Source organism: Anser anser, assembly GCF_964211835.1.
Source record: "Anser anser genome assembly, chromosome: 1".
Classification (NCBI taxonomy): domain Eukaryota; kingdom Metazoa; phylum Chordata; class Aves; order Anseriformes; family Anatidae; genus Anser; species Anser anser.
The window spans coordinates 188,897,170-188,918,762 of record NC_139720.1 but is presented as its reverse complement, the minus strand read 5'-3'; the positions used below and the strand labels follow the sequence as shown (position 1 = coordinate 188,918,762).

Genomic DNA, 21,593 nt, shown 5'->3' with positions numbered 1-21,593 from the left:
AAAATTTTAGTTTTGAACTAGCACTGCATGCTCATGATACTTTATCTAGTAGTTTTTACCAATTCTTGAGAAAAAATTAGAAATATACTCAAAAAAGACACAGAAGGGAAGGGAAGAGCAGCCAAAAAACTTGTCATTGCAGTATTCAGTGAACAGCTGCTGCTTTCAGTGAGCACTTGGCCCATTAAGAACCTGAGATACTACATTGCAATGCATCTATCTCCTCAGTATCTATGGAATAGCACCTTAAAATCCACATTAGCAGAATTTCAATCCCTGCTAAAAAGAAAACCACAAGGCTCAAGCACAAACTAAATGTCAGCGAATTACCAGCACTGTAACAGAACTGAATCTAAAAGAATAGACACAGAATGTAAATGGAATCTTTTTATAAAGTAGTCAAGAATTTACCATAACCCACTATATTCTTATCACCAAGAAACCTTGTCGAAGATGAATAATTTCCAAGTCATACCACTGGGGTATCTTCGTGCTTTCTGAGAGGGACAGGGGGCATGAGTCCCCTTAACAATTTTCTAAATTCTGTAAGGGAGAAATCAACAAGGGGGACAAATAGGATATGCTGGAAAAAAGGTAGTCTATAGACAAATATTAAAAAAAAATCTAGGAGTTTGTGCATATTATTGCAACAGAGGAGTACCTATCAAGTTCACAAAAGCTCAAAGCATACTGTAGGTAGCACACTAGTTTCATATTTAGATTGGAAGAAGATTTAGAAGATTTTTAGATTGGGCATCTCAGAGGTACTCAGAATCAAGCGGAGCATTTCCCTCACAGATCTTTTTTTCCAGATGAGACAACATCAGAAGCTACAGCGACCACCACAAGAGGCTCACCACTTAACAGCTATTAATTTTCACATCCTGCTAAAGATGTCCAGGATCAGCAGCATGTTAAACTCATCAGCTAACAAGTCTTAACAGTTTTGATTTTATTCACAAATATGAACAAGGCTAATAGCACAGGAAAAAACCAACCCCTAGAAATACAGGGATTCTGTAAAGCACTTGACTTACATGATAAAGAAATGGAAAAGAAGAAGTCTAAATCCTTTTGTGCCACCCAGTGCAAGTACAAAGTTATATAAGATTCTCCCTGTCTCAGTACAGCTAGGAAAAGAAAACAACTCAAGTGCAAATGGCATAAAGTGCACATTCACCCAAAATTGAATGGACTTGAATGAGCAAGTAGTTTTTCTTAAAGAAAAAGGCAGGACAATCCAATCACCAGCAGCAGAATCCCATCAAGCACAGAAATTACTTTAAAAAAAAAATTGAATGAATATGTTGTATAGGGTTATTTAATGCTAGGATGTCCTAGATTCACAGACTCATTCAGATTTGTAGAAGACCTCTAAGACCATCCAGTCCAGCCATTCACCTAGCACTGCGACGTGTACCATTAAACCACATCCCAAAGCAAATGTCCTCTTTGGGCATGTCTTCATTCATCTTTTGGCATCTTGGCTATACTGAAAGAACATAAAGCCATCTCACCCTTAAATAATAAGATATACCAGCTAAACCTCCTAACAGACAGTTGTACTTTGAAAGCTTTTGGGTTTTTTTGCTTGGAGCAACAAACAATCTATTGATAATAGTAAAGTTCTGTCACTGTTAAATGCTTCTATACTCGAAGAATCTTGCCATGTAGAGCACAACAATATATTGGCAAAATAATCCTACATAGGCATTACTACTTTAAACAATCAGCAAGAGTTCGATGCAGTCAATGCCAAACTGCAGTTTGACAATCACACTGAAGGAAAATGGGGTACACTAAACATGTTGTGTATCACTTCTGTGTATATACAGACAGCACGTAACTTTTAATTAGGAAAACACCACCTGTCCCAAAATGCTGATTACACAGGATAATTATTTCCCAAAAGTCTGAATCAAATGCACTTACTTTAATGTTCTGTTTCCTAACTGACCAGCCGCTCAGAAAGCATACAAGCACAAAACATAGTAACATTTCATCCAACATTCATTAAACACATCAAAAACATTTCTCTTCTACCAATCATTTTGCCACTTATTTGTTCTGACCTGCAGTTTCCAGGATATCCTAAAAATTGCATCTGAAAGTATAAAACCCTTTATATGAAAGGTCTAAATGCTATGCAAGATGTCTCAAGCACTACCGCGAGACATACATGTGAAATCAAGATGTTTTCACAAGTTACGTGCACAAAACTAAACTAAAAGCAAAATCACACATGAGCGAGTCTAAAGGCAATTTGTACCTCATTGACATGCTGGAAGAAAAAAAGAAAGACTCTGAAAGCTATTCCACACTAAAACATCTGTCATGTTCTTGACATCACGAATTCACCATTCAGCCAGTGTTGACCCCGTCTCTTTTCCTTTCAATAAGGCTTTTCATAGATTTCTGAACACTAAATGCTATGGCAGACGCAACTCTATAAAAATGGTATCTAGAAACGCACCAGACTGCTAGAATGTCACCATATTATAGTACCGGATGAAAGTTAAAAACAAGATTCAGACCATGTGAAAACATGCATTTTCGGGAAAATTTGAGTCTTTCTCAAGCAAAGGAGATCTCACAGTGAACATCTTAGAAATGTCTGATTCCCAAGACGGCTTTCTGCCTAACGTAGCAGTTCCGCACCGTAACTAGAAAAACTTAAAAAAAATTCATCCAACAGTGAGAGAACTCCATCTCTAAGAATAAATTAGCGTCAGCTTAGGAGAAAAAGATGACAACTTTAAAAGATTTATAGAGAATGCAGAATAAAGTCTAAGTAAGTAATATATGTATTACACAAACATACTTGGTGGTTTGTAGGGGCTATTCTACAAAGCTGAAACAATGACAAAAGCCAAGTCAGTTGGAAGCATGTAAAATTACAATCAGCAAGAGAACTCCTTGGAATCAACCGTGAAAGCATTACACTGCATTTCAAACACAAATTTCCCTAAGTGGGGTTGGTACCTCGCAGATTCCTAAAAGCAGATATATATACCTGAGCCAAAAGAAAAGTTAACCAGGAATAATAAACAACTTTCCAGATGCTCTCACAACGCACACGACCAATAACCGATGTCCAACAGTACTCTACAACAGACCCTCTCAAGACTGGGAACAATTTCACAAAATCCTGCAATAGAACCACCTAAAACACAAACTTTCTTTTTAACCTTCACTGATTAGGAACGGACTACTATTCCCTGGCACTAAGACATCCAAAAAAGTAGACACAACAAGGCACTTATGCACTCTTAATTGAATGCATAATTTCCCTTTGTCTTCTATTTCTTGTCTTCAGTGTTTTTTAACAAAAAGTTTCTCAGGATAACTTAAATCATTCAATACAACAGAAGCACAACACTGTTCAATCACTTTTTCTACTCGCATGCAACAAAGTTTTAATACTGACTACTTTGGGCCAACAAGACAGGACCTCTTTTGATATCCGTAACACTTCTATTTGAAGGTACAACTCAAAATGCATACTTAAATAAAATATATTTTCTACTAGTAGTTACACATTTGAAAAAAATAAGATACTGGATAAAATATAAACCCCTTAAATATATATATAAACGGGCAAATCTGTTTGTCTGTGTCTCATATACATACAAGTACAATGATTTCTGTAATATAAACCTTACTTTTCTAATTCTTCAGGATCAAACTTCCACCAAGTATCTGGCTCGTGGAACTCCACTCTGTATCCCTTTTCTAGAGCCTGCAGCAAGCAAAGAAAAATGTTTCATATGAGTATCATAATTATATAAAATATGAATAGTAATGACTATAACAGGTTTGTAGACCAGTATAATAAATGGATGTAGTTAACTCTACAATAGTAGCACACTGAATTTCACTTGCCCCCAAACCTGTCTTAGCTTTCACTCCACGCTAAGCAGATTAGATCAAGTCTGTCCTAAAACTGTTCTGGACTATTGCCAGTTACTGATTGTATCAATAAGCTGTCTCTCTTCGGAAATTTGAGTAAGGAAAATGGTCTCACACAAAGCAGACCAGCTTATCACATGTGAAGGTAAATGTGCGAGGTTGTAACAGATGGTATGATTTCACAACAAAACCTACCACTTCCACATATGGTTTCATCTCCCAGGCTTGAGTATTAGTGTTGTCTATTATAACTGGAGATCTTCCCTGCTCCATTGCTTGCTTTGCTGCAATGAAAAACAGTGCACGTAAATAAGCAGTTATGTAATTCAAATTAGTGCATGTAAATAAACAATTATGTAACTCAAATAAAATGGTGAATGCAAGAATTGTTTTGCAATAGTCTGACTGAAACACACTGTTCTAAGAACAAGATTCAAAGTACTGAGAGGTAGAGATGGAAATGGAAAGTAGTAGGAGCAAAAAGGTAAGAAAAATGAAACCAGGAACATAGAAACAAGGTGATGGTGAATTGATACAAAGGGATAAACAAGAAGCGTAAAGTCAAAGCCACGCAACACAGTTGCTCAAAGTATGTGGCCTGCCGAGCGTTAATACAGAGATCACCAGCACAAAACCATATCCAAGTTCCAGCTTTACCAGCAGCACATGGTACATTCATAACTGGGAACTGTGGTTAGGTATTGCAGTTCTTCCCCAGCAAAATGCTAAGAAATATGTAGCCTTCATACAAAGACATCACACATCCTGCTAAATCAGCATGACTGCAAATGAAGAAGGATCACCTTTTGGTGAATGTTCTTGAACATACCAAGTGGCCACTACTTTACATGAGCTTCATTTTTTGGCTGTCCAACTTAAAAAGTTACAAATATCATTTAGAGAAGTGATATGAACTCATATGAATATGAAGACAGTGAAAATTTATTCTGAATATATGAAGTTCTATTACTACTACACATCCCGAAGAGAATGTCTAAATTGCTAAGTCTGGCGTCCAAAATAGGAAGATATTTTTAGCAACTGTGTCTCAGCTTGCCAAAAAAAAATCAATTTAAAACCGCTAGTCCTCACAAGAAAGTTAAGATGATGAACCAGATGAAATGAATGAAATACCTTAAAAGCTTAAAACACTGAGATTACCGTCATACAAAAAAAAAGTTTCCAGGAGAATTAAGAATGTTTCAGTAAACAGAGTTAAAATAGTATATATTAAATGAAAAGTTAGTAACAAGTACTGAGGATTATAAAAAAATCCAAGACATCTGTTAAATACATGCCCATTCAGCAAATAGTGTTCAGTTTGTACACTGAATAAAGAGGAGATCCGAAGGAAACAAAACTAACGAACAAACTAAAAAACAACCCTAAGTTATTGTAGAATTATTGCTGAGAAAAAAGTTATTGTAGATTTTTCTTGATGGAATCAATCCACACAATAGGAAGAAACTACATAAAAAGAGTCTGGGAAGTAACTATGTAGATGGTAGGGAGAGAAAAAGCAAATATAAAGTATGTTACAACAGAGCACTAAGAATCAGTGGAGAAAGCCATAAAAACTGAAGAATATATTGCCCTGGTTTCATTAACGTTGCACAAATGATCTTTCTCAGTGTGGTGGTTTTACTCGGGTGGGCAGCCGAGTTCCACCACAGCCGCTCTCTCACTCCCCTCCTCAAAGAGGAAGGGGGAGAAAATACAACACAAAGAGCTTAAGAGTTGAGATAAGGCCAGGGAGATCGCTCAACAATAAACGTGACGGGCAAAAGAGACTCAGCAAAGGGAGATAGTAAGATTTACTGCCTATTACTAACAAGCTAGAGAAGTGAGAAACAAAGGAAAGAAACCAAAAATGCCTTCCCCCCATCTGCCCTCTTCCACCTCCTCCCGAGCGGCGCAGCGGAACGGGGGAATGGGGGCTGCGATCAGTCCATAGCACTTCATCGCCGCAGCTCCTTCACGGTCCCTCTCTGCCCCTGCTCCCCGTGGGGTCCCTCCCACGGGATGCCGTCCTTCCCGAACTGAGCCTGCGGGGGCTGCCCACAGGCAGCAGCTCTTCAAGAACTGCTCCCGCATGGCTCCGTACCACGGGGTCCATCCCCCAGGAGCAAACTGCTCCAGCACGGGTCCCCCACGGGCGGCAGCTCCCCCCAGACCCCCTGCTCCTGCGTGGGCTCCTCTCCACGGGCTGCAGCTCCGGCCCGGGGCCTGCTCCTGCGGGGGCTCTCCATGGGCCGCAGCCTCCTCCAGGCCACATCCACCTGCTCCACCGGGGGCTCCTCCACGGGCTGCAGCGTGGAGATCTGCTCCTTGTGGGACCCATGGGTGCAGGGGGACAGCCTGCTCCACCAGGGGCCTCTCCATGGGCTGCAGGGGACTTCTGCTCCGGCGCGTGGAGCACCTCTCCCCCTCCTTCTTCACTGACCTTGGCTCCTGGCAAGGCTGTTTCTCACTCCTCTCTCTCTCCCAGCCGCTGTTCCCCAGCAGTTTTTTTTTCCCTGTCTTATATATGCTTTCACAGAGGCGCAAACAACATCGCTTATTGGCCTGGCTCTGGCCAGCAGTGGGGCCCTTACCTAACATGGGGCAGCTTCTGGATTCTTCTTGCAGAAGCCACCCCTATGGCCCCCTGCTACCAAAACCTTGCCACGTAAACCCACTACACTCAGACACGAATTTAGAAAAGAAAACTGACAGGCTGTCAGAAGCAAGGGAAAAATCCTGAAAGAGGCAATTCAGAAAAAATTCACAGAGGCAGCAAGAAAATAGCCAATTTGGTAATGAAGATAATGGGGACATAATTTACAAAAGCTTTCGAAGAAAGATTGAATTACAGCTACAACTACCTTAGATTATTCTCCTCTCTTATTTTAACTCTGGATTTTAGTGCTAGAGTGCACAGTATGCTGATGTAACTCCTTAGGTAAAGTTTTGTTTAAAAGGGAAAAAAAAAAAGGTAACTGATTAGTCACCATCAAAAAAAAAAGCAGTTAAAACCTAACTGGACCCGTCAAGAACATTACAAACATGTTAAAGGTAGCCACAGGTTACCAGTAAAAGGATGAACTACAGTAAGAGACGCTTAACAAATACAGAAAAGTGAACTTTAAGGGCCTAAAACCCTGTAAGAGTGAGACTGATTTCACATTTAACTTCACAATGGCAAATTAATTCTAACATTTCCTAATATTTGTATAGCTGACCCAACAAGCTTCAAATTAAATGCATATGTGCTTTAGTATCAAGGACATGTTATTCACTGTCTTGTAAAAAAAAAAAATAAAGGTTTTAAATTCTGTTCATATAAAATACGTTTTTCCTAATGGGTCTCACTTTTAACTAATTTTTTCTCACAGATACTGTATTATAGATTCACTCCTCCCCACCCCAAAAAGAGAAGGAGGATAATTTTAAATGAATAATTTTCTTATTAGTGAAAAAAGGAAATTCTTGCCTTCTCCATGGTTCTGACATTAGAGCTATACAGCTCTAGGTAAGTATTTCATCTTATGAATGTTAGCAAACATATAGATAACCTATGCAGCTGACATAACCGACATAAAACTTCAGTCTAGACCTAATCATCAGAAAGGAGTCCTTAGCATCTTTTCCCCTGAAGTTATTTCATGTATTTCAAGGATCCACAAAGAAATGAAAGCACAGGATCCTGAAGTACTTCAGGACAGAGACTTCTGCAGCAGAGGCGTTCTATGCAACAGGGCACAGCTGTTCTTGTTCTAGTTACCAAAATCCCTGAATGATGTAGCGTTCTGGTTATCAAAAACACTGCAGAACTAAATGATACAGAATTGGACAGATCTTAAGGTCTAGCCAGAAACAGCCAGAAGCCACTACCAAGTGAGATCTGTTTGGCGGTCTTGCATTTGTGACGTACTGAGACCTCTCATCGGGAAACTGCTGTTAGCAGCTCTTTTGCTCCTTTGACTTCTACAAGCAACTCCATTTCAAATACTTACTATTGCTGCACTCCAACATCAAAAGTGCTTTTTTACAATTTTTACAGTTCTAATAATTGCTCTACGAAATTCTTGCACTGTTCATTCATAAATTTTCCCCAGCGTATTTTTTTTTATTAGGGTGAGGATGTGGAAGAAAAAGGGAGAATATTGCTAATTCCTATCCTGCAGATTCTTTTCCTTGGATCTCCATATCTTTTGATGCAAAAAAGGATTCCTCTTATGATGGGAAGGAAGCTTCTGTCTGAGACACTAAAAGCAGAGAGATTAAGCTGCGTTCACAGGCAATGGAGTTGCTTGGTTTGTCCACTCTTTGGAACAGATCAAACATATAATGAGATTTTACAATGAGAGAAAGAGTGAGAATCAGTCTGTCCCCTATCCTTTGTACCCCAGGTACCTATTCCTTTACCAATTAAATCAAATCCTTGTAGACTGCTAACTATTTAGAAAGATATCTTATCAAAGCTGTTAATCTACAGAAGTATACTAGAATTTTCCTCAGAAAAACTCTCCCATGAATCTTGGATGAACCACACATCAGGAAAGATACAGGAAAAAAAAAAAAGGATATTCTGCTGTTGCCAGCATTAAAAAGGCTCAATTCTGACATCTGGATACTAGTATCAAATGTAACTAATCAGCAGGTCATAGCACAGAAAAAGAGATTTTGTTCTTCTAACTCTGAACCTTCCACAATTTCAAAATCTAATGTAAATATACATATATACTCATTAAAATGTAACAAAAATTTAAAATACATATTCTCCTATACTTATATATATATATCTACACTCCTATACTTACACCTTTTTTTTTTTTATATATGCTCCTTATCAGTCAGACCATTAACCCATGCATGTCATGCTATATTTTTATCCTCTAAATAAAAACATAATTTAATAGAATTCCTTTAATGCATTCAAACCTCTCTTCTGGTTCCAGTCATGGGCATCACCAAGCTGAACGACATTATACATATATCCATCTTGTTGACGAAAATAATCATCGGTGCTGAGTACAATGCCATCACAGCTTTCACCAAGCAGAATACTGTTGAACAAAGGTAAACACAAAAATATTAAAACTTTTATTTTTCAGACAGAAAACACGCACACAAACAATATAGCTAAAATATATTTATCTGTGCCCCATTTCTGAGCCTCTTGCAAATGTCAAACTATAAAATGGTTTATAAAAGTATAGTTATGAGTATTTCCAATACAAATTCCCATTTAAAGTATATTTTCCCCCCCTCTCAACTGCTCCCCTCTTTGTTGTTTTTTCCTCACCATCTTTAAAAGAAGTTTGTAGCCACCTACTTTATGGTTCTATTACAAAAGGTTCTGAGCACCTCATGGTCATTTATTGCATTTACTAACATTTTCTACATCAATTCTCATCTGTAATTATCTCTAGGAACCAATCTGACCATGGAATCTGGATACAGCTGAGAAATGAAGCGGATGCTTAAATCCTTCTCCTAAATATACCCTCCTCTGATCTCTGTCCATGCTACCTGCAGATACAATATGTGTTGAACATGAACAGCAAAAGCAAGCTACTCATGTTTACAGCAATTTCCCTGTTCTCGGGGAAAAGTATAAGATCATAATAACCTTTCAGCATTGTCCCACTAATGAAAGTCAGGAGTACAGGAGAGCATATGTGTTTCTTCAATATCCTATAATCTTTTATTCCAGCTCTACGTTTTATCCCCCAGTCCTGGCCACAAAAGCTTACTCACATCCACCTTCTCATCAACGGAGAGAAGCCTGGCATCTACAAGCCACTGGCATTCACTATACCCAGAAGAAAGTGACCTTTTCTCATTTTTTTTTTTCCTATGCTGCTTTTCTGAAACTTTAGCAGTTGAGCCTATTCAAAGAAAAGCCCAAAAAGATGACACAAGAAAAGTGGTTCAGGATCAATGCAGACCACCCCTGGCAGAGCAGCAGCTCCATGGGTTAACGTCTTGCAGAACTGTAGTTTCAATAAAGGATGACAAGAAATTTAAGATAGGGTTTTTTCATATCAAGGAAAACCTTGTAAAACTGAGACAACAGCACAGTTCTATTTAAAGTCAGATCTACAGATCCACAGTCTGATCTCCTTGACAGTTTTTATATTCTATACTCTATTTAAATTTGTAAACAGCCAACAGGCACTCAGCACCCCAGAGCATTTCCAGCCCATTGAAACACTCAGGTTCTGCTGCCCTATGGAAATTTAGGCAGCTACTCATACTGGGAAACAGGCAACGTACCCAAAGGCTACAAAAAATAAACTGTATTAGCATTATGTGTGATGTGCTGCTGCTGCTGAGGTGCCAGGAAGGGAAGAGAACTGGCCAAATCCCAAATAACCTGGGGGAATAAATGGATGTTAGTTCTCAGTCACCAAGCTTTCCCATGAATAGCTGCAGGAAGAGCTACTTAAGTTTAATTTCACAAGGATTTGAGATGTTTACGTGGCAAAAGATAGCAACAGTAGACCTGTTAGAGACCATAGTTTAAAGCCTGTGAATGGCCTAACATTACATCAGTTACAAAGCTAGTGATCTTCATTAAAAACTCAAAAGGAAAAAAACATCCAGTTTTGCTTAACAAAAAATAACCAACAAAACACTGTACTGTATATTAATTAAATTCCTACATATTTATTGTCCTACAATTAAGTTGATGATTATTTTTGCTTTTAAAACACAGATTTGTAACAAAATTAAAATTACTGGGGAACGGAAGAATCTATGAATAATGCATCTGTCAAGTAACATGATCAAAGAAGCACACAAGCTGGTTTTTTTTTTTCCTTTTTGCTTTTTCTCTTTTCCAGAGTAGAAGTTTCCCTCAGAATAAAGAGCAGTGCTGTTTCAGAAAGCAGAGCATGATACACCAAAAGTACAGCCACCTTGTTGGGATTGTTCAATATTTTTGTTAGAGTCTTTGCCTTTTGGTAGGATGTATATTACACTGGTTTAGGAGAGCACAGAAGGATTTTTTTTTAAGCAGATAAAATGGCACCAGTAACTCATACAGCATAAAAAATAACTTTTTCTTTTTAATTGATTCCTCTGTTGTATGAAGTATTTAACAGGAATTTGTATTCATTAAGTAACCTCACCATTATTTCTTCACACATGGGCCAATCTTCTTACTCACAGTATTCTACACCTGTTGTTAATAGTACCTGAAACAACTAGATCCATCTTTCCCACTCACTTCTTGGGTGCTGAATGCATGTGCATATTACAGAGTAAGGACCATGTGCCCTAATGGCCTGGTTTCAGCTAGGATAGAGTTAAATTTCCTCCCAGTAGCTGGTATGGTGTTGTGTTTGGGATTTAGGATGAGAATAATGTTGATATCACCCTGATGTTTTAGTTGTTGCAGAGCAGCGCTTACACCAAGCCAAGGACTTTTCAGCTTCTCGCTCTCTCCTGCCAGCGAGTAGGCTGGGGGTGCAGCAGGAGCTGGGAGGGCACAGACCCAGGACAGCTGACCCAAACTGGCCAAAGGGGTATTCCATACCATCTGGCGTCATGCTAAACAATATATAGGGGTGGCTGGTCGGGGTGGGGGGCCGGCTGCTCGGGGATAGGCTGGGTGTTGGTCAGCGGGTGGTGAGCAATTGCATTGTGCATCACTTGGTTGTACACAGTATTAGTAGTAGTACTGTTAGTAGTAGTAGTATTTTCTTTCCTATCCTAATAAACTGTCTCTATCTCAACCCACCAGCTTTCATTTCTTTCTGATTCTCTCCCCCATCCCAGAGAGGGATGGGAGAGGGTGAACGAATGGCTGCGTGGTGCTTAGCTGCCGGCCGGGTTAAACCCCAACACCTAATCACAGAGATAACACAGCTGTGACACGGTTCCTCTGCTAGCTGAGTACCCGCAGGCACACCCCTGCAGCTTCCAGGAGCCTGACTGCCCAGTTTCTGTAGGGATATATGTGAACTGGTGAATCAAGGCACAGTGACTAATGGGGTGTTCATTTGTGTTTCTAGGAACTGCTCAGCATTGTGTAGAATAATTCACTTACTCAAATCCCTCTCTTGCATTTTCCAGACTTCAATAAAGAAACACTGTGACCATGGTTTGGCAATCTTGCAAGTCCATCAACAAAGTTTATTCTTGAAATATTTTGTTATGATTCCTCAAAGCTCAGGATACAAAGCAATTTATGAACCTATAGAACCAATGTAACAGATGTAATACACTAAACTATATTTGCAAGAGTAATCCTGAAACCAAATAACTGGAGAGGCAGACTGACTACCAAAGAGACCAGAGGAATGAAATCCTCACCCTTTCAGTAAAATTTAGTAAAATTTTAAACACAAACACACTTGTCAACATCATATGGAATAATTTACACACTTGTAAGTTGTAAGACTTGGAAATAAAATTTATCCAAGGCTCATGAACTCAAACAGAAGCAACATGAAGCACATCTGTGCAAAGAAAACCATTACTACCCAACACCATGAAGAGATGGTCCCAATTCTGCAAAACAGAGAAGGAAAACCAGGGAAGATAAATACATTTCTAACATGCAAGTCAAATTACAGATCAGTCAGTACCGATACGTGCACGTGCCCGAAATGAGCAGCAGTATTACCCAAGTGCTGTACACCTGCCTGTTCGTCCTATCCATTCCCTGCAATTGAACACAGTGGGGCAGTGACATTACAGCAGATACCAAAATTAAAGCAGCTCACTTACTTTTCCTAGACATGCTAGTTGATCTAACAGAAGGTATTAGCTCTACACACCAAACTCACCTGGAAACCAAAATGTTCATTTGAGAACTAGTCAGCAAGCTAATATATATTTTTTCCAGCATGTACACACATGCACAAATCCTGCTTTAATTTCAGTTCTTTAAACAGCTCCCCAAGCTGCATTCTAGTTAGCCTGCTTTCAAAGATGATTTTATAATCAAGAATAATCTTAGAATCGAATAATTTATCTATTTAAAATAGCTAACATCATAGAGAATGAACTAGACTGTAACTAAATACTACTTTAAAATCTGTAGTAGTACTAAATTATGTAAATGATGCTTTAAACACTGTTACAAACCATGTTTTTAAAGAACTGCATAATTAGAAACAATAGCACACAAGTGCTTCTACGTTCAGCTGTAAATATTCTTTTAACTTTGCCTTTCCAGAGATCCATAGGTTCAGCTTTCTGGAAGAACAGCCCCAGAAGAAGTCGACTACTTGCTTATACACCTAGAAACAGATTTAATTTCAAACGTACTTCTTAAATGACATGAATATTTTGTTCTTTCAACTTCATTAAACTTTTTTTCAAATTCATGTTGAGGTATTTTTATGGAGAAATGTGAACTGAAATTGATGCCAATTCTAGTTGCAAAATATCCTAAAAATCCAATTCTATATTTTGTAACTTTTCCCAATGGCATTCACATTATAAAATCACATTATCAACTACTTAAAATTTTAGCAGACTTTTGTTACTTGGCCTAAAGATACCATTGCTGGGTGTCTACCTGGTCAAATTGGTTTAGGAATTTTTTAAGTTGTCAATCACTTCCAAAACGAAGGAAGAAATACAGCATTTCTATCACATGACATTATTCCAAGGTTTTCTTGGAGATGCTTTGGATCGAGGAAGTGGTATCTGGCGAAGTACATGCACTTGTTTTCTTGTAAATTGCATTTCTCCCAGCACAAACTTAAGCATGGCAAGAGAAGGAACAAGACTGGCTTAAAATATGAAGGATGTGGGCAGAAGAGTGGTACAAGCTGGAACGAACAACTTGCAACTGGCAGCAGGGCTAGGAAACAGGGACAAGGCAAAAGAGTGAAGTGCAAGGAAGAAAATGGTACGATTATCCTGGGCATGAGACAATACCACCAGCTGAAACTGGGACAAGAAAATGAATCTAGGGAGAAAGGGGGGAAGAAGAAGGAGCTGAGAAATCCACTTACAATTTTAGGGCCGAAGCAAAGCTGTTAGGCACAGACCAAAAGCTATGGTTGGGTAAGAGCTGTTTCCAGTTTTGGGGTAAAACGAGAAAGTAGATGGATAAATAGATGGGAACTGGAATGAATCTCAGGAGGCTGTGATGTCTAGGTCAGGTGAACGTATGCAATAAATCAAGGAGATCAGGGGAAATTCCCAGTGACCAGGAAAAGGCTAATGCTATGCCCCTATTCAAGGGAAGTAAAGAGAAGGAACAAGGGAACTAGAGGCTGCTCAAACTCACCTAACTTCAGCTTCTGGTAGAACCACGGAGTGCACCCTCTTGGAATCCACTTCCAAACTTCAGAAGGAAATCAAGGGAGTCGGGAAGAGTCAAGGAGGGTTTATAACAAGTAAATCTTGCTTTATTGGCCAGACCAGACTGCACTCTGGTGGAGCAACTGGCTTTGTGGATGAGGACAGAGCAACGACTGCAATGTTCTTTGAAAGCATTAAGGCTTCTGACACTTCCAGTGAGTACGTGCAGAGTACACCAGGGGCTGATCGTGGAACCAAGTTCTTCAGTATCCTCACCATTAACCTGGATGATGAGGCAGAGAACTTGCAGATGACACCAAACTGGTGGGGAGGCCGGACATACTGAGCATTAGGGCTTCTAGCCAGGAGGACACAGAAATCTGAGCACTGGGCTAAGTGAAACATCATGAAGCTCGACACAGAAAAGTGCCAAGTTCTCCACCTGGCGCAAAAGAAACCTACGCATCAGTACAGGATGGTAAGCAACTCCTTGAGCAGCCTTACTGAAAAGACCTGAGGATTATAGTACATAAACTGAAGATGAACCAACAGCGTACTCTCCACAAAAGAAGACCAAACCACATGCTGGGCTGTATTAGGGAAAGAGCGGCCAATGGAAAAAGTGGCTCAATGGAAGCCACCATCCCCCCTCTATCTGTTTCTTGTGCCGTCGATGCTGAAATACTGGGTCCAGTTTGAGACTTCCTACTTCAAAAGTCACATTGAAAAACATGAAAGGGTTGAGCAAATGGCTACCAAGATAGTTAAGGGGATATGACCTATGAGCACCAGAAAAGTTTTGACAGACTGGACACGGTACTTGCAAGTTTTCAAGGTCAGGCTAGAGAAACACAACTGGTGTGATCCAGTGATGGCAACAGTTCTGTTCTAAGCAGAATAGGCTAGGTGACCTCCAGAAGTCCCTGCCAAGAAGCATGCCTGTAATTCCAAGCAGGTGTAATGACAGAGTCAAAGCAAAACGTAGACTTCATTAGAAGATTAAGGACATAGATATCAAGTTTGGGAGCAGGAGGAAAAGTGCCTATACTTACAAACCCACAGCTTGGGAAAAAAAAAAAAGCAGACTGGAATTCATGATTCCTGGGTCTCACGACCGCTCTGTCGTCATTATATACTTGGGAAACCCACTTACAAGATGCAACTCGTTCCCTTCTATTACTGACCCATAAAGATGATATCAATTTTCTGCTTTTCCAATACGGTCATTTTGCTAGCACAAGCAGTAGAGGTTTGTCTGAAGGTGCTAAAGATGCCAAGACTGCCAAGATACTTTTGGGTAATGATGAGTCCACAGGACTGTATTTGCTGTCCTAGCCTGCACTTACAGAACTCTATGATGCTACAATTTTTTCTCCCTTCTCCCTTCAGCCCACCCCATGGTACCTGAGACCCTGGGACATGATTTCATGGGAATTAACAGTTGAAAGCAAGCTTTGAACACATGAAATTGCATGTAGTTGATTACACTGAAAAACAAGTCCTGCACAGTTCAAATTCTGCACCCAAATTCCGTGACTATGGTTGACCCTGATCTCATAGTGCCCACCTTCCCATCTGCTAAATGAAATTAGTAATTTGTCTTACAAAAAGGAGATGAAGAAGCAGGAGTATATTCACAAAAAAAAAAATGAAGGTATGCAGGATCTTTCAGTTAATATGAACAACATGCTTAGAGAAAGATTCAAAGACCATTCAGCACAGAAAACATGGAAAACATTAAATAGCAACATATTTAGTATCATCCAATTCCTACACTGAATGAAGCAACATTGTTCCAAGTTCTTTTTTTTTTTAAATTTTCTGTGTTTTCACATATTTAAGAAATTATTGTAATAATACACACACAGGTACATGCAGCTTTAAAAATGTATGTTTGCAAAATAGAGCAACAGGTGACTAGAGAATGTTAAAGTTATACAAATACGTGAGTCAGAAATTTCTCATAGATATTCTTCTATGATAAAGTCCCCTAAATACCAGGAAAAAAACACATGGTAATGTTACTCCCTTATACAAAAAAAAAAAAAAAAAGGAAGAACATGATCACATGTCTATTTAATAGACTACTAGCATACAACAGAACATAACCACAAAAGACATCCCATTCGTGTTGGACAGTACCTTGATGAAGCTCGATCAGTAAATACTGATATTGTAACTTATTTTCTCGTATGCAGGAGAAACCTGTTTTCATCTACTACAGACAGGGCCTGTGTTCTATGCCAACCCATGTGCTTTTTACACTAGGCAAAAAGTTAGTGAAAATCCAAGCTGGAGTTTGCACCTACTTTTAACTCTGTCAGAGACTTCAACAAGTATCTTCATCAGACAAAATGATACTTTTCTTGTGCGCTGTTCACAAATAAATTTAACAGACGTATAGTATGAAAAAATGGATGGGATTATGCACAATTTTATCAATCCATTGAAAACACAAATAGCAATACACAAATTGCATGTTTTCAGAGTAGCAAAATTTTTCTAATGGTCTTTGAAGATTTCTGCATCGATATAAAAAAAATACTTCTGGATCAGACAAATTACCGCTGCTAGACTTGACCAATTTTTTTTTTTTTAAATGAAGGAATTTGAGAATACAAAAAGAGGCAGGCCATAACATACTAGGCTACCTGCGAGTTTCAGAATAAGATATAAAAAACATTTTAAAATTAACATAAAAAAGCTTCTGTTCATCGAAACTCTTACTAATGGAGACAAACCCCAAAGCATATGATTCCAATATTTACTGTCGTTATGTCCTCACATAATAAAAATAACCGCATTTTAATAGCCTATTTTACAAACACCAAGGTTTGCCAAATGCTTGCTGATCAACTTTTTAAAAATTCTTTAAAATTTTTTATTTGAATAAGCTTCCCAAGCTTTAAGTCTTTACTTACCGAGAAAGTGTTGATTTCCCTGAACCAGGTAGGCCTCTTAGGATTAGAAGCACTTTCTGTGCACAACCAAATCTTTCCTCAGGGAACTGCACGGAAGAAAATCTGTGCATTCCTTCCACACTGTACATTTTTGGATCTTTCCAACACTCTTCTCTGGTTTCACAGAAACCATTATTTTGGGGTCCATTCTGCTCATTATTTCCATTCCTGAAGACCTGAGCACTATGGATATCAGCATGACCAACATAGCTGGCACTTGGATCAGGCAACGGACTATGACAGTTGGTATCATTACTTCCACGGTAACCACAGTAATTTTCATAAGAAAAGTCATCATGCTGAGAAGGGAAAGCATTTGTTTTTTGTGGCAGGGAATTCAGTATCTGAAAATGAGACTGATGGTTCAGTCTAGGAGGAAGAAGCCCCTGAGGTACTATAAAAGACTCCGCTGACTGCCAGGCAGGTCTGAATTCAGGCACTGAGTTGTTCCAATACTCAGAATCTATTTGTCCATTAAAGGCATTTTCAGGTTTCCAGCCACCTGTTTCTATGACAAACTGCTGCTCACTGCTTGTTTTCTGACTTTGCTCTTCTCCAGAGAAACACTGCCCGTTCTCATTAAATGGTCGTGGGCTGCCCAGCGATAAATGTTGATGATCCTCTTGCGATGTTTGACTGCAATTATATGCAGAATATTGCTCCTGAGAGGTTTCAGTTTCTTTCTCCTGAAACGTGTTTAAATTTTCACTTTCCAGCTGGTGAATTTCCTTGTAGAACTGGTTCAGTTCATCATCCATTTCTGGTACAGCAGAAGAAACAGTCTCCATTGTCTTTGCCTCCTTTCTTTTATCTCTGTTTTCATGCAGTTCACCCTGATCTCCCACGCTACTTCTACATTCACCACAACTTCCAGATTTGTCCTGTTTGTTACATTCAGCAGGCTTGTAAATTGGGCCAATAAATTCTTTGCTTGTAATGAACTCGTCATCCCATTCACTTCTATTTAGTGAGAATGTTTTACTGCTACTTCTAATATTATCTTCATCAACATTATTGGATGTAAGAGGATCTTTCTCTTCTTCAACTTTAGCGTTGTTTATTGATGCAAATGGAGGATTTATATTCTCTACAATCTCTGAATCAAGCGGCTGACTAAGCTGTAGATTATTTTCAGGAAGCACTTCATTCGGTGTTCCCAAGACACCCATGGGTATTTCCTCTTGCTTTTGCACTTCATGTTCCCCTTGGCTTTCTGAGACATACACTGGTGTCAAATCATTAGATGTTCTGTCAGGGTCCACTTCATCTTGAAAGCACTGGTTGTCATCCTCAGAGAGTTTCTCATAAGCCCCTTCTGTTGACTTCATTTTTTTAGAACATGGTTCAATTGGGATTTCATCCTGACACTCCAAGAGCCTTACTCTACTTTCAGCATGAAGCATCTTAGAAAAAAAAATGAACACGTTATCAGCATGAACAATTTTTAAATATAAAAATAAAGTTATTCAGGCCTATGATAGGCATCCTCAGACTCCACTGTCACAACTGAAATGTATTCAACAAGAAAAAAAAAAGCAGAGAGTAGCTACTGGAAGGCTTATTTCAACAAAATAGCCACACTACTGAACATCTTTACCTGAGAAACAGGTTAGAGCTGTACCAGTCCAGCAGTCAGACTTCATATCTTGATTTACAAATCATGCTTTTTTATGTGAATTTAATATTTGGAGGGGAAAAAAAATCCGATGAACAACCTCTGTCCTCCACTGACCTATGTGAATCTGCCAAGTGTCATAAATCTCTACTATAGAACAAACACATGCCAAACTCCAGTGCACGCTGATGCCTCACACCACCACTAAGACAACCAACGAAAATGCAAATGCTTCAGTCACAAGGATTATTTTTCTGTGATGGGAACTGGAGTCAGCTATTTCATTTAACACCAATCAAACAGATGCTGGATGGCATTTATGATTTGCTACTAGTTCAATAAAGACTTAAAATTAAATCTGCAATCTGTTATTATGTTTCTGTTTTTGGAACAACTAAAGACCTTTGTTAGGTACCAAAACCACTCAGCTGCGTATTTGTAAAAACAAACTGAAAAGGCAATCAATGCACCAAACGGATTACAATATAAAAATGAGCCAATAATTTCCAAAAAGACAGACAGGATGAGAACAACTGAAAACATATAGCAAAATAGCGTTGACCAGTGTGACACCCAGTCATGCCATTGCCTCATCCATTCTCCATCTCTCTAATAGGTGTATTTAGATTTTCCTTTGCACTCTGAAGTTGTAGACAGAATGCAATAAAAAGCAACAGCACTTAATTTATAACATGGTGACTAAGTAGCTTATTCAGCAAACCTTTCATTAAAAAAAATATTTTAAAATGCAGTATTAAATAATAAAGTAAGTACATCTCCTACTAGCGGGTTTATTCTACTGCTGTGAACCTTGGAACATTTCAACTTTCTAGGAGTGAATGTTAATATAATGTTGCATGCTCCTCATTCTGGACAAGAAACAAAGTTTTTCTCCTCTGTCAGAAAGGGACCTGCAGGTAGTAAGTATCACAGGAAGATTTGTAAGTAATACTTTTCACCTTGTGTTCACTTGCAAAACCGACAAGAAAAGGTGCTAATCTGGGCACTTTCTCATCTACTGTACAAACAAAAGAAAAAAGAGAATTTTGCTTTCCTCAGTTCCCAAACATCTAAGCCAAGATTGTACAGTTTATATTTAACTTTAGTAATCAGCAGAGAGTGCTAATGTCAGAATGGGAAGAAACATGGCCTTGGAACTATCCTTCTTGCTTGGAGTTGGTGTAACAATGCTCTGGGTACTGTGGTCTCTCCTCCTCTCAAGAGATACAAACCATTTTACTGCTTCTCAGCTCTTCCTTTTTGCAAAGGAGAAAGTATGACTTAAATCTCTATTCTCCATCTCCCAAGAACGTTACTTTACCTCCACCCAAAAACACGGGTGGAAGAAAAACTTTGAATTATTAGTTTCTATCCTTCTCTCTCTTCTGGGACGGGGTTTAAGCAGAGCATATATTTTGACATGGAACAAAAAAAGAGAGCATGTCTGCATGAAAGTTTCTCTAATGATGGAGGATACAGCTCTGTAACTGTGCCACCCAAGGAATACCCTTTTTTGCTAACCTTGACTCGCTCTGACTATCCTTTGGGACAGAGGCGTTGCATGTGAAAGCATTTCCACCTGCACTCTCAAGAAGGGCAGTACAGTCTGAGCATGCACGTACTGAGCCCAATCTACATGATGATCTTGCCTTTTGAATGGGATGCAGACGGGACACACAGGTCTGTCATAGTTCTGTAAGAAAACGTTTGTAGGTGTTGCACATAGGAGGCACAAGGGATTCACTCGGCTCCGCTTTAACCAACCTGCCAAACCCCCAGAAGTCCCCATCAAGCACACAACAGCCTTATTTCCAGGTGCCCAACAATTTCCCCGATGTTAACAAGAAGGGCACACGCAGCAGACCTTACAGACGAGGGCAAGGCCCTGCCTCCCTGCGCGGCCACCTCTCTGCGGGCACGGAGGCGGCGGAGCACGCAGCCCAGCGGCCCTGCCCGGGGCAGCCGTGCCCCACAGCCCCTTTCTGGCTGCGGGTAAGGGGAGGGGGGGCCGCGCCTCAGCCGCTCCCTCCCCTACCCCACACCTCCCTCAGGCGGAGCCCCCGGCTCCCGCTCGGCCTCCCCGACCCCTCTCGCCGCCCCGGCCGCATGCGGGTGAGGAGACCAACCTCAGGGCCGTCCTCCGCCGCCTCAGCCGGCAGCGCGCCCCCGGCCGGCGGTGCGGAGGGCGGCGGGGCCGGGCCCTCGCTCGCAAAATGGCGCCGCCTGCCCTCTGCCCCCCTCGGCTGGCTGCCGTGGGACTTGTAGTTCCGCCCCCGCCCCACGGGGGACTACGGCTCCCAGGAGGCCTCTGGGCTGAGGGGGCGGGGAGGTGGGAGAGGGGAGGCGCGGATTGGCTGGGAGTTGGCGCGCGTGCGGGGCTCGGCGGGGAGGGGCGGGGCTTGTGTCTGAGGGGTGGGAGCACGGCGGGAGGGGCAGGGACAGGGCAGGGGCATGGAGGGGGAGAAGGAAGGAGACGGGGCCAGGGGCCAGGGCCAGGGATAGGGGTAGGGATGGGGGGCTGTCGCCGCCCCCGAGGTTGGCCACCTCATGCTGGTGGGATGAGGAAGGTTGCCCTTCATTCCTTTCCCAGGAATCCACTGATGCAGGGCTGTGGATTTGGGACTGTTTTTCTTTTTTTTTTCCTTTCTTTTTTTTTTAATAATAATTATTACGTTTAACATTTTTCTCCTGTGTGGGCAGGTGTTGGGCTTGCACGCAGTTAGGCCAGGGAGCTAAAGGGGTGTCTCGGTGGTTCCCTGGCTTCGGGTGCTGCTCGTCGTACCGCAGTGCAATAGGCACCTTTGCTGCTCTAAATCAGTATTAAAACATTCAGTGATTTATTCTTGGTGAAATAAAAA

At 40.3% G+C, this 21,593-nt stretch overlaps 1 protein-coding gene across 8 annotated transcripts in view; it reads right to left on the bottom strand.

The window, feature by feature from the left end:
• Positions 1 to 21,057, bottom strand: part of N4BP2L2 (NEDD4 binding protein 2 like 2) — a 50,708-nt gene extending 29,651 nt beyond the window's left edge. For 2 of the 8 annotated variants that reach the window (XM_083810338.1, XM_083810341.1), the window contains exons 1-5: positions 20,862 to 21,031; positions 17,082 to 18,523; positions 8,833 to 8,957; positions 4,105 to 4,193; positions 3,663 to 3,739 (exon numbers count right to left, since the gene is read on the bottom strand). In XM_083810338.1, the coding sequence (XP_083666464.1) occupies positions 3,663 to 3,739; positions 4,105 to 4,193; positions 8,833 to 8,957; positions 17,082 to 18,523 (1,733 nt within the window). In that variant the 5' untranslated portion in view covers positions 20,862 to 21,031. Of the gene's footprint in view, positions 1 to 3,662; positions 3,740 to 4,104; positions 4,194 to 5,808; positions 6,323 to 6,352; positions 8,804 to 8,832; positions 8,958 to 12,160; positions 12,412 to 12,526; positions 12,566 to 17,081; positions 18,524 to 20,256; positions 20,429 to 20,861 lie in introns of those variants that run through there. The other 6 variants (XM_083810339.1, XM_083810344.1, XM_083810340.1 and 3 more) reach the window with 6 other exon arrangements.
• Between the last annotated feature and the right edge of the window lie 536 nt (positions 21,058 to 21,593).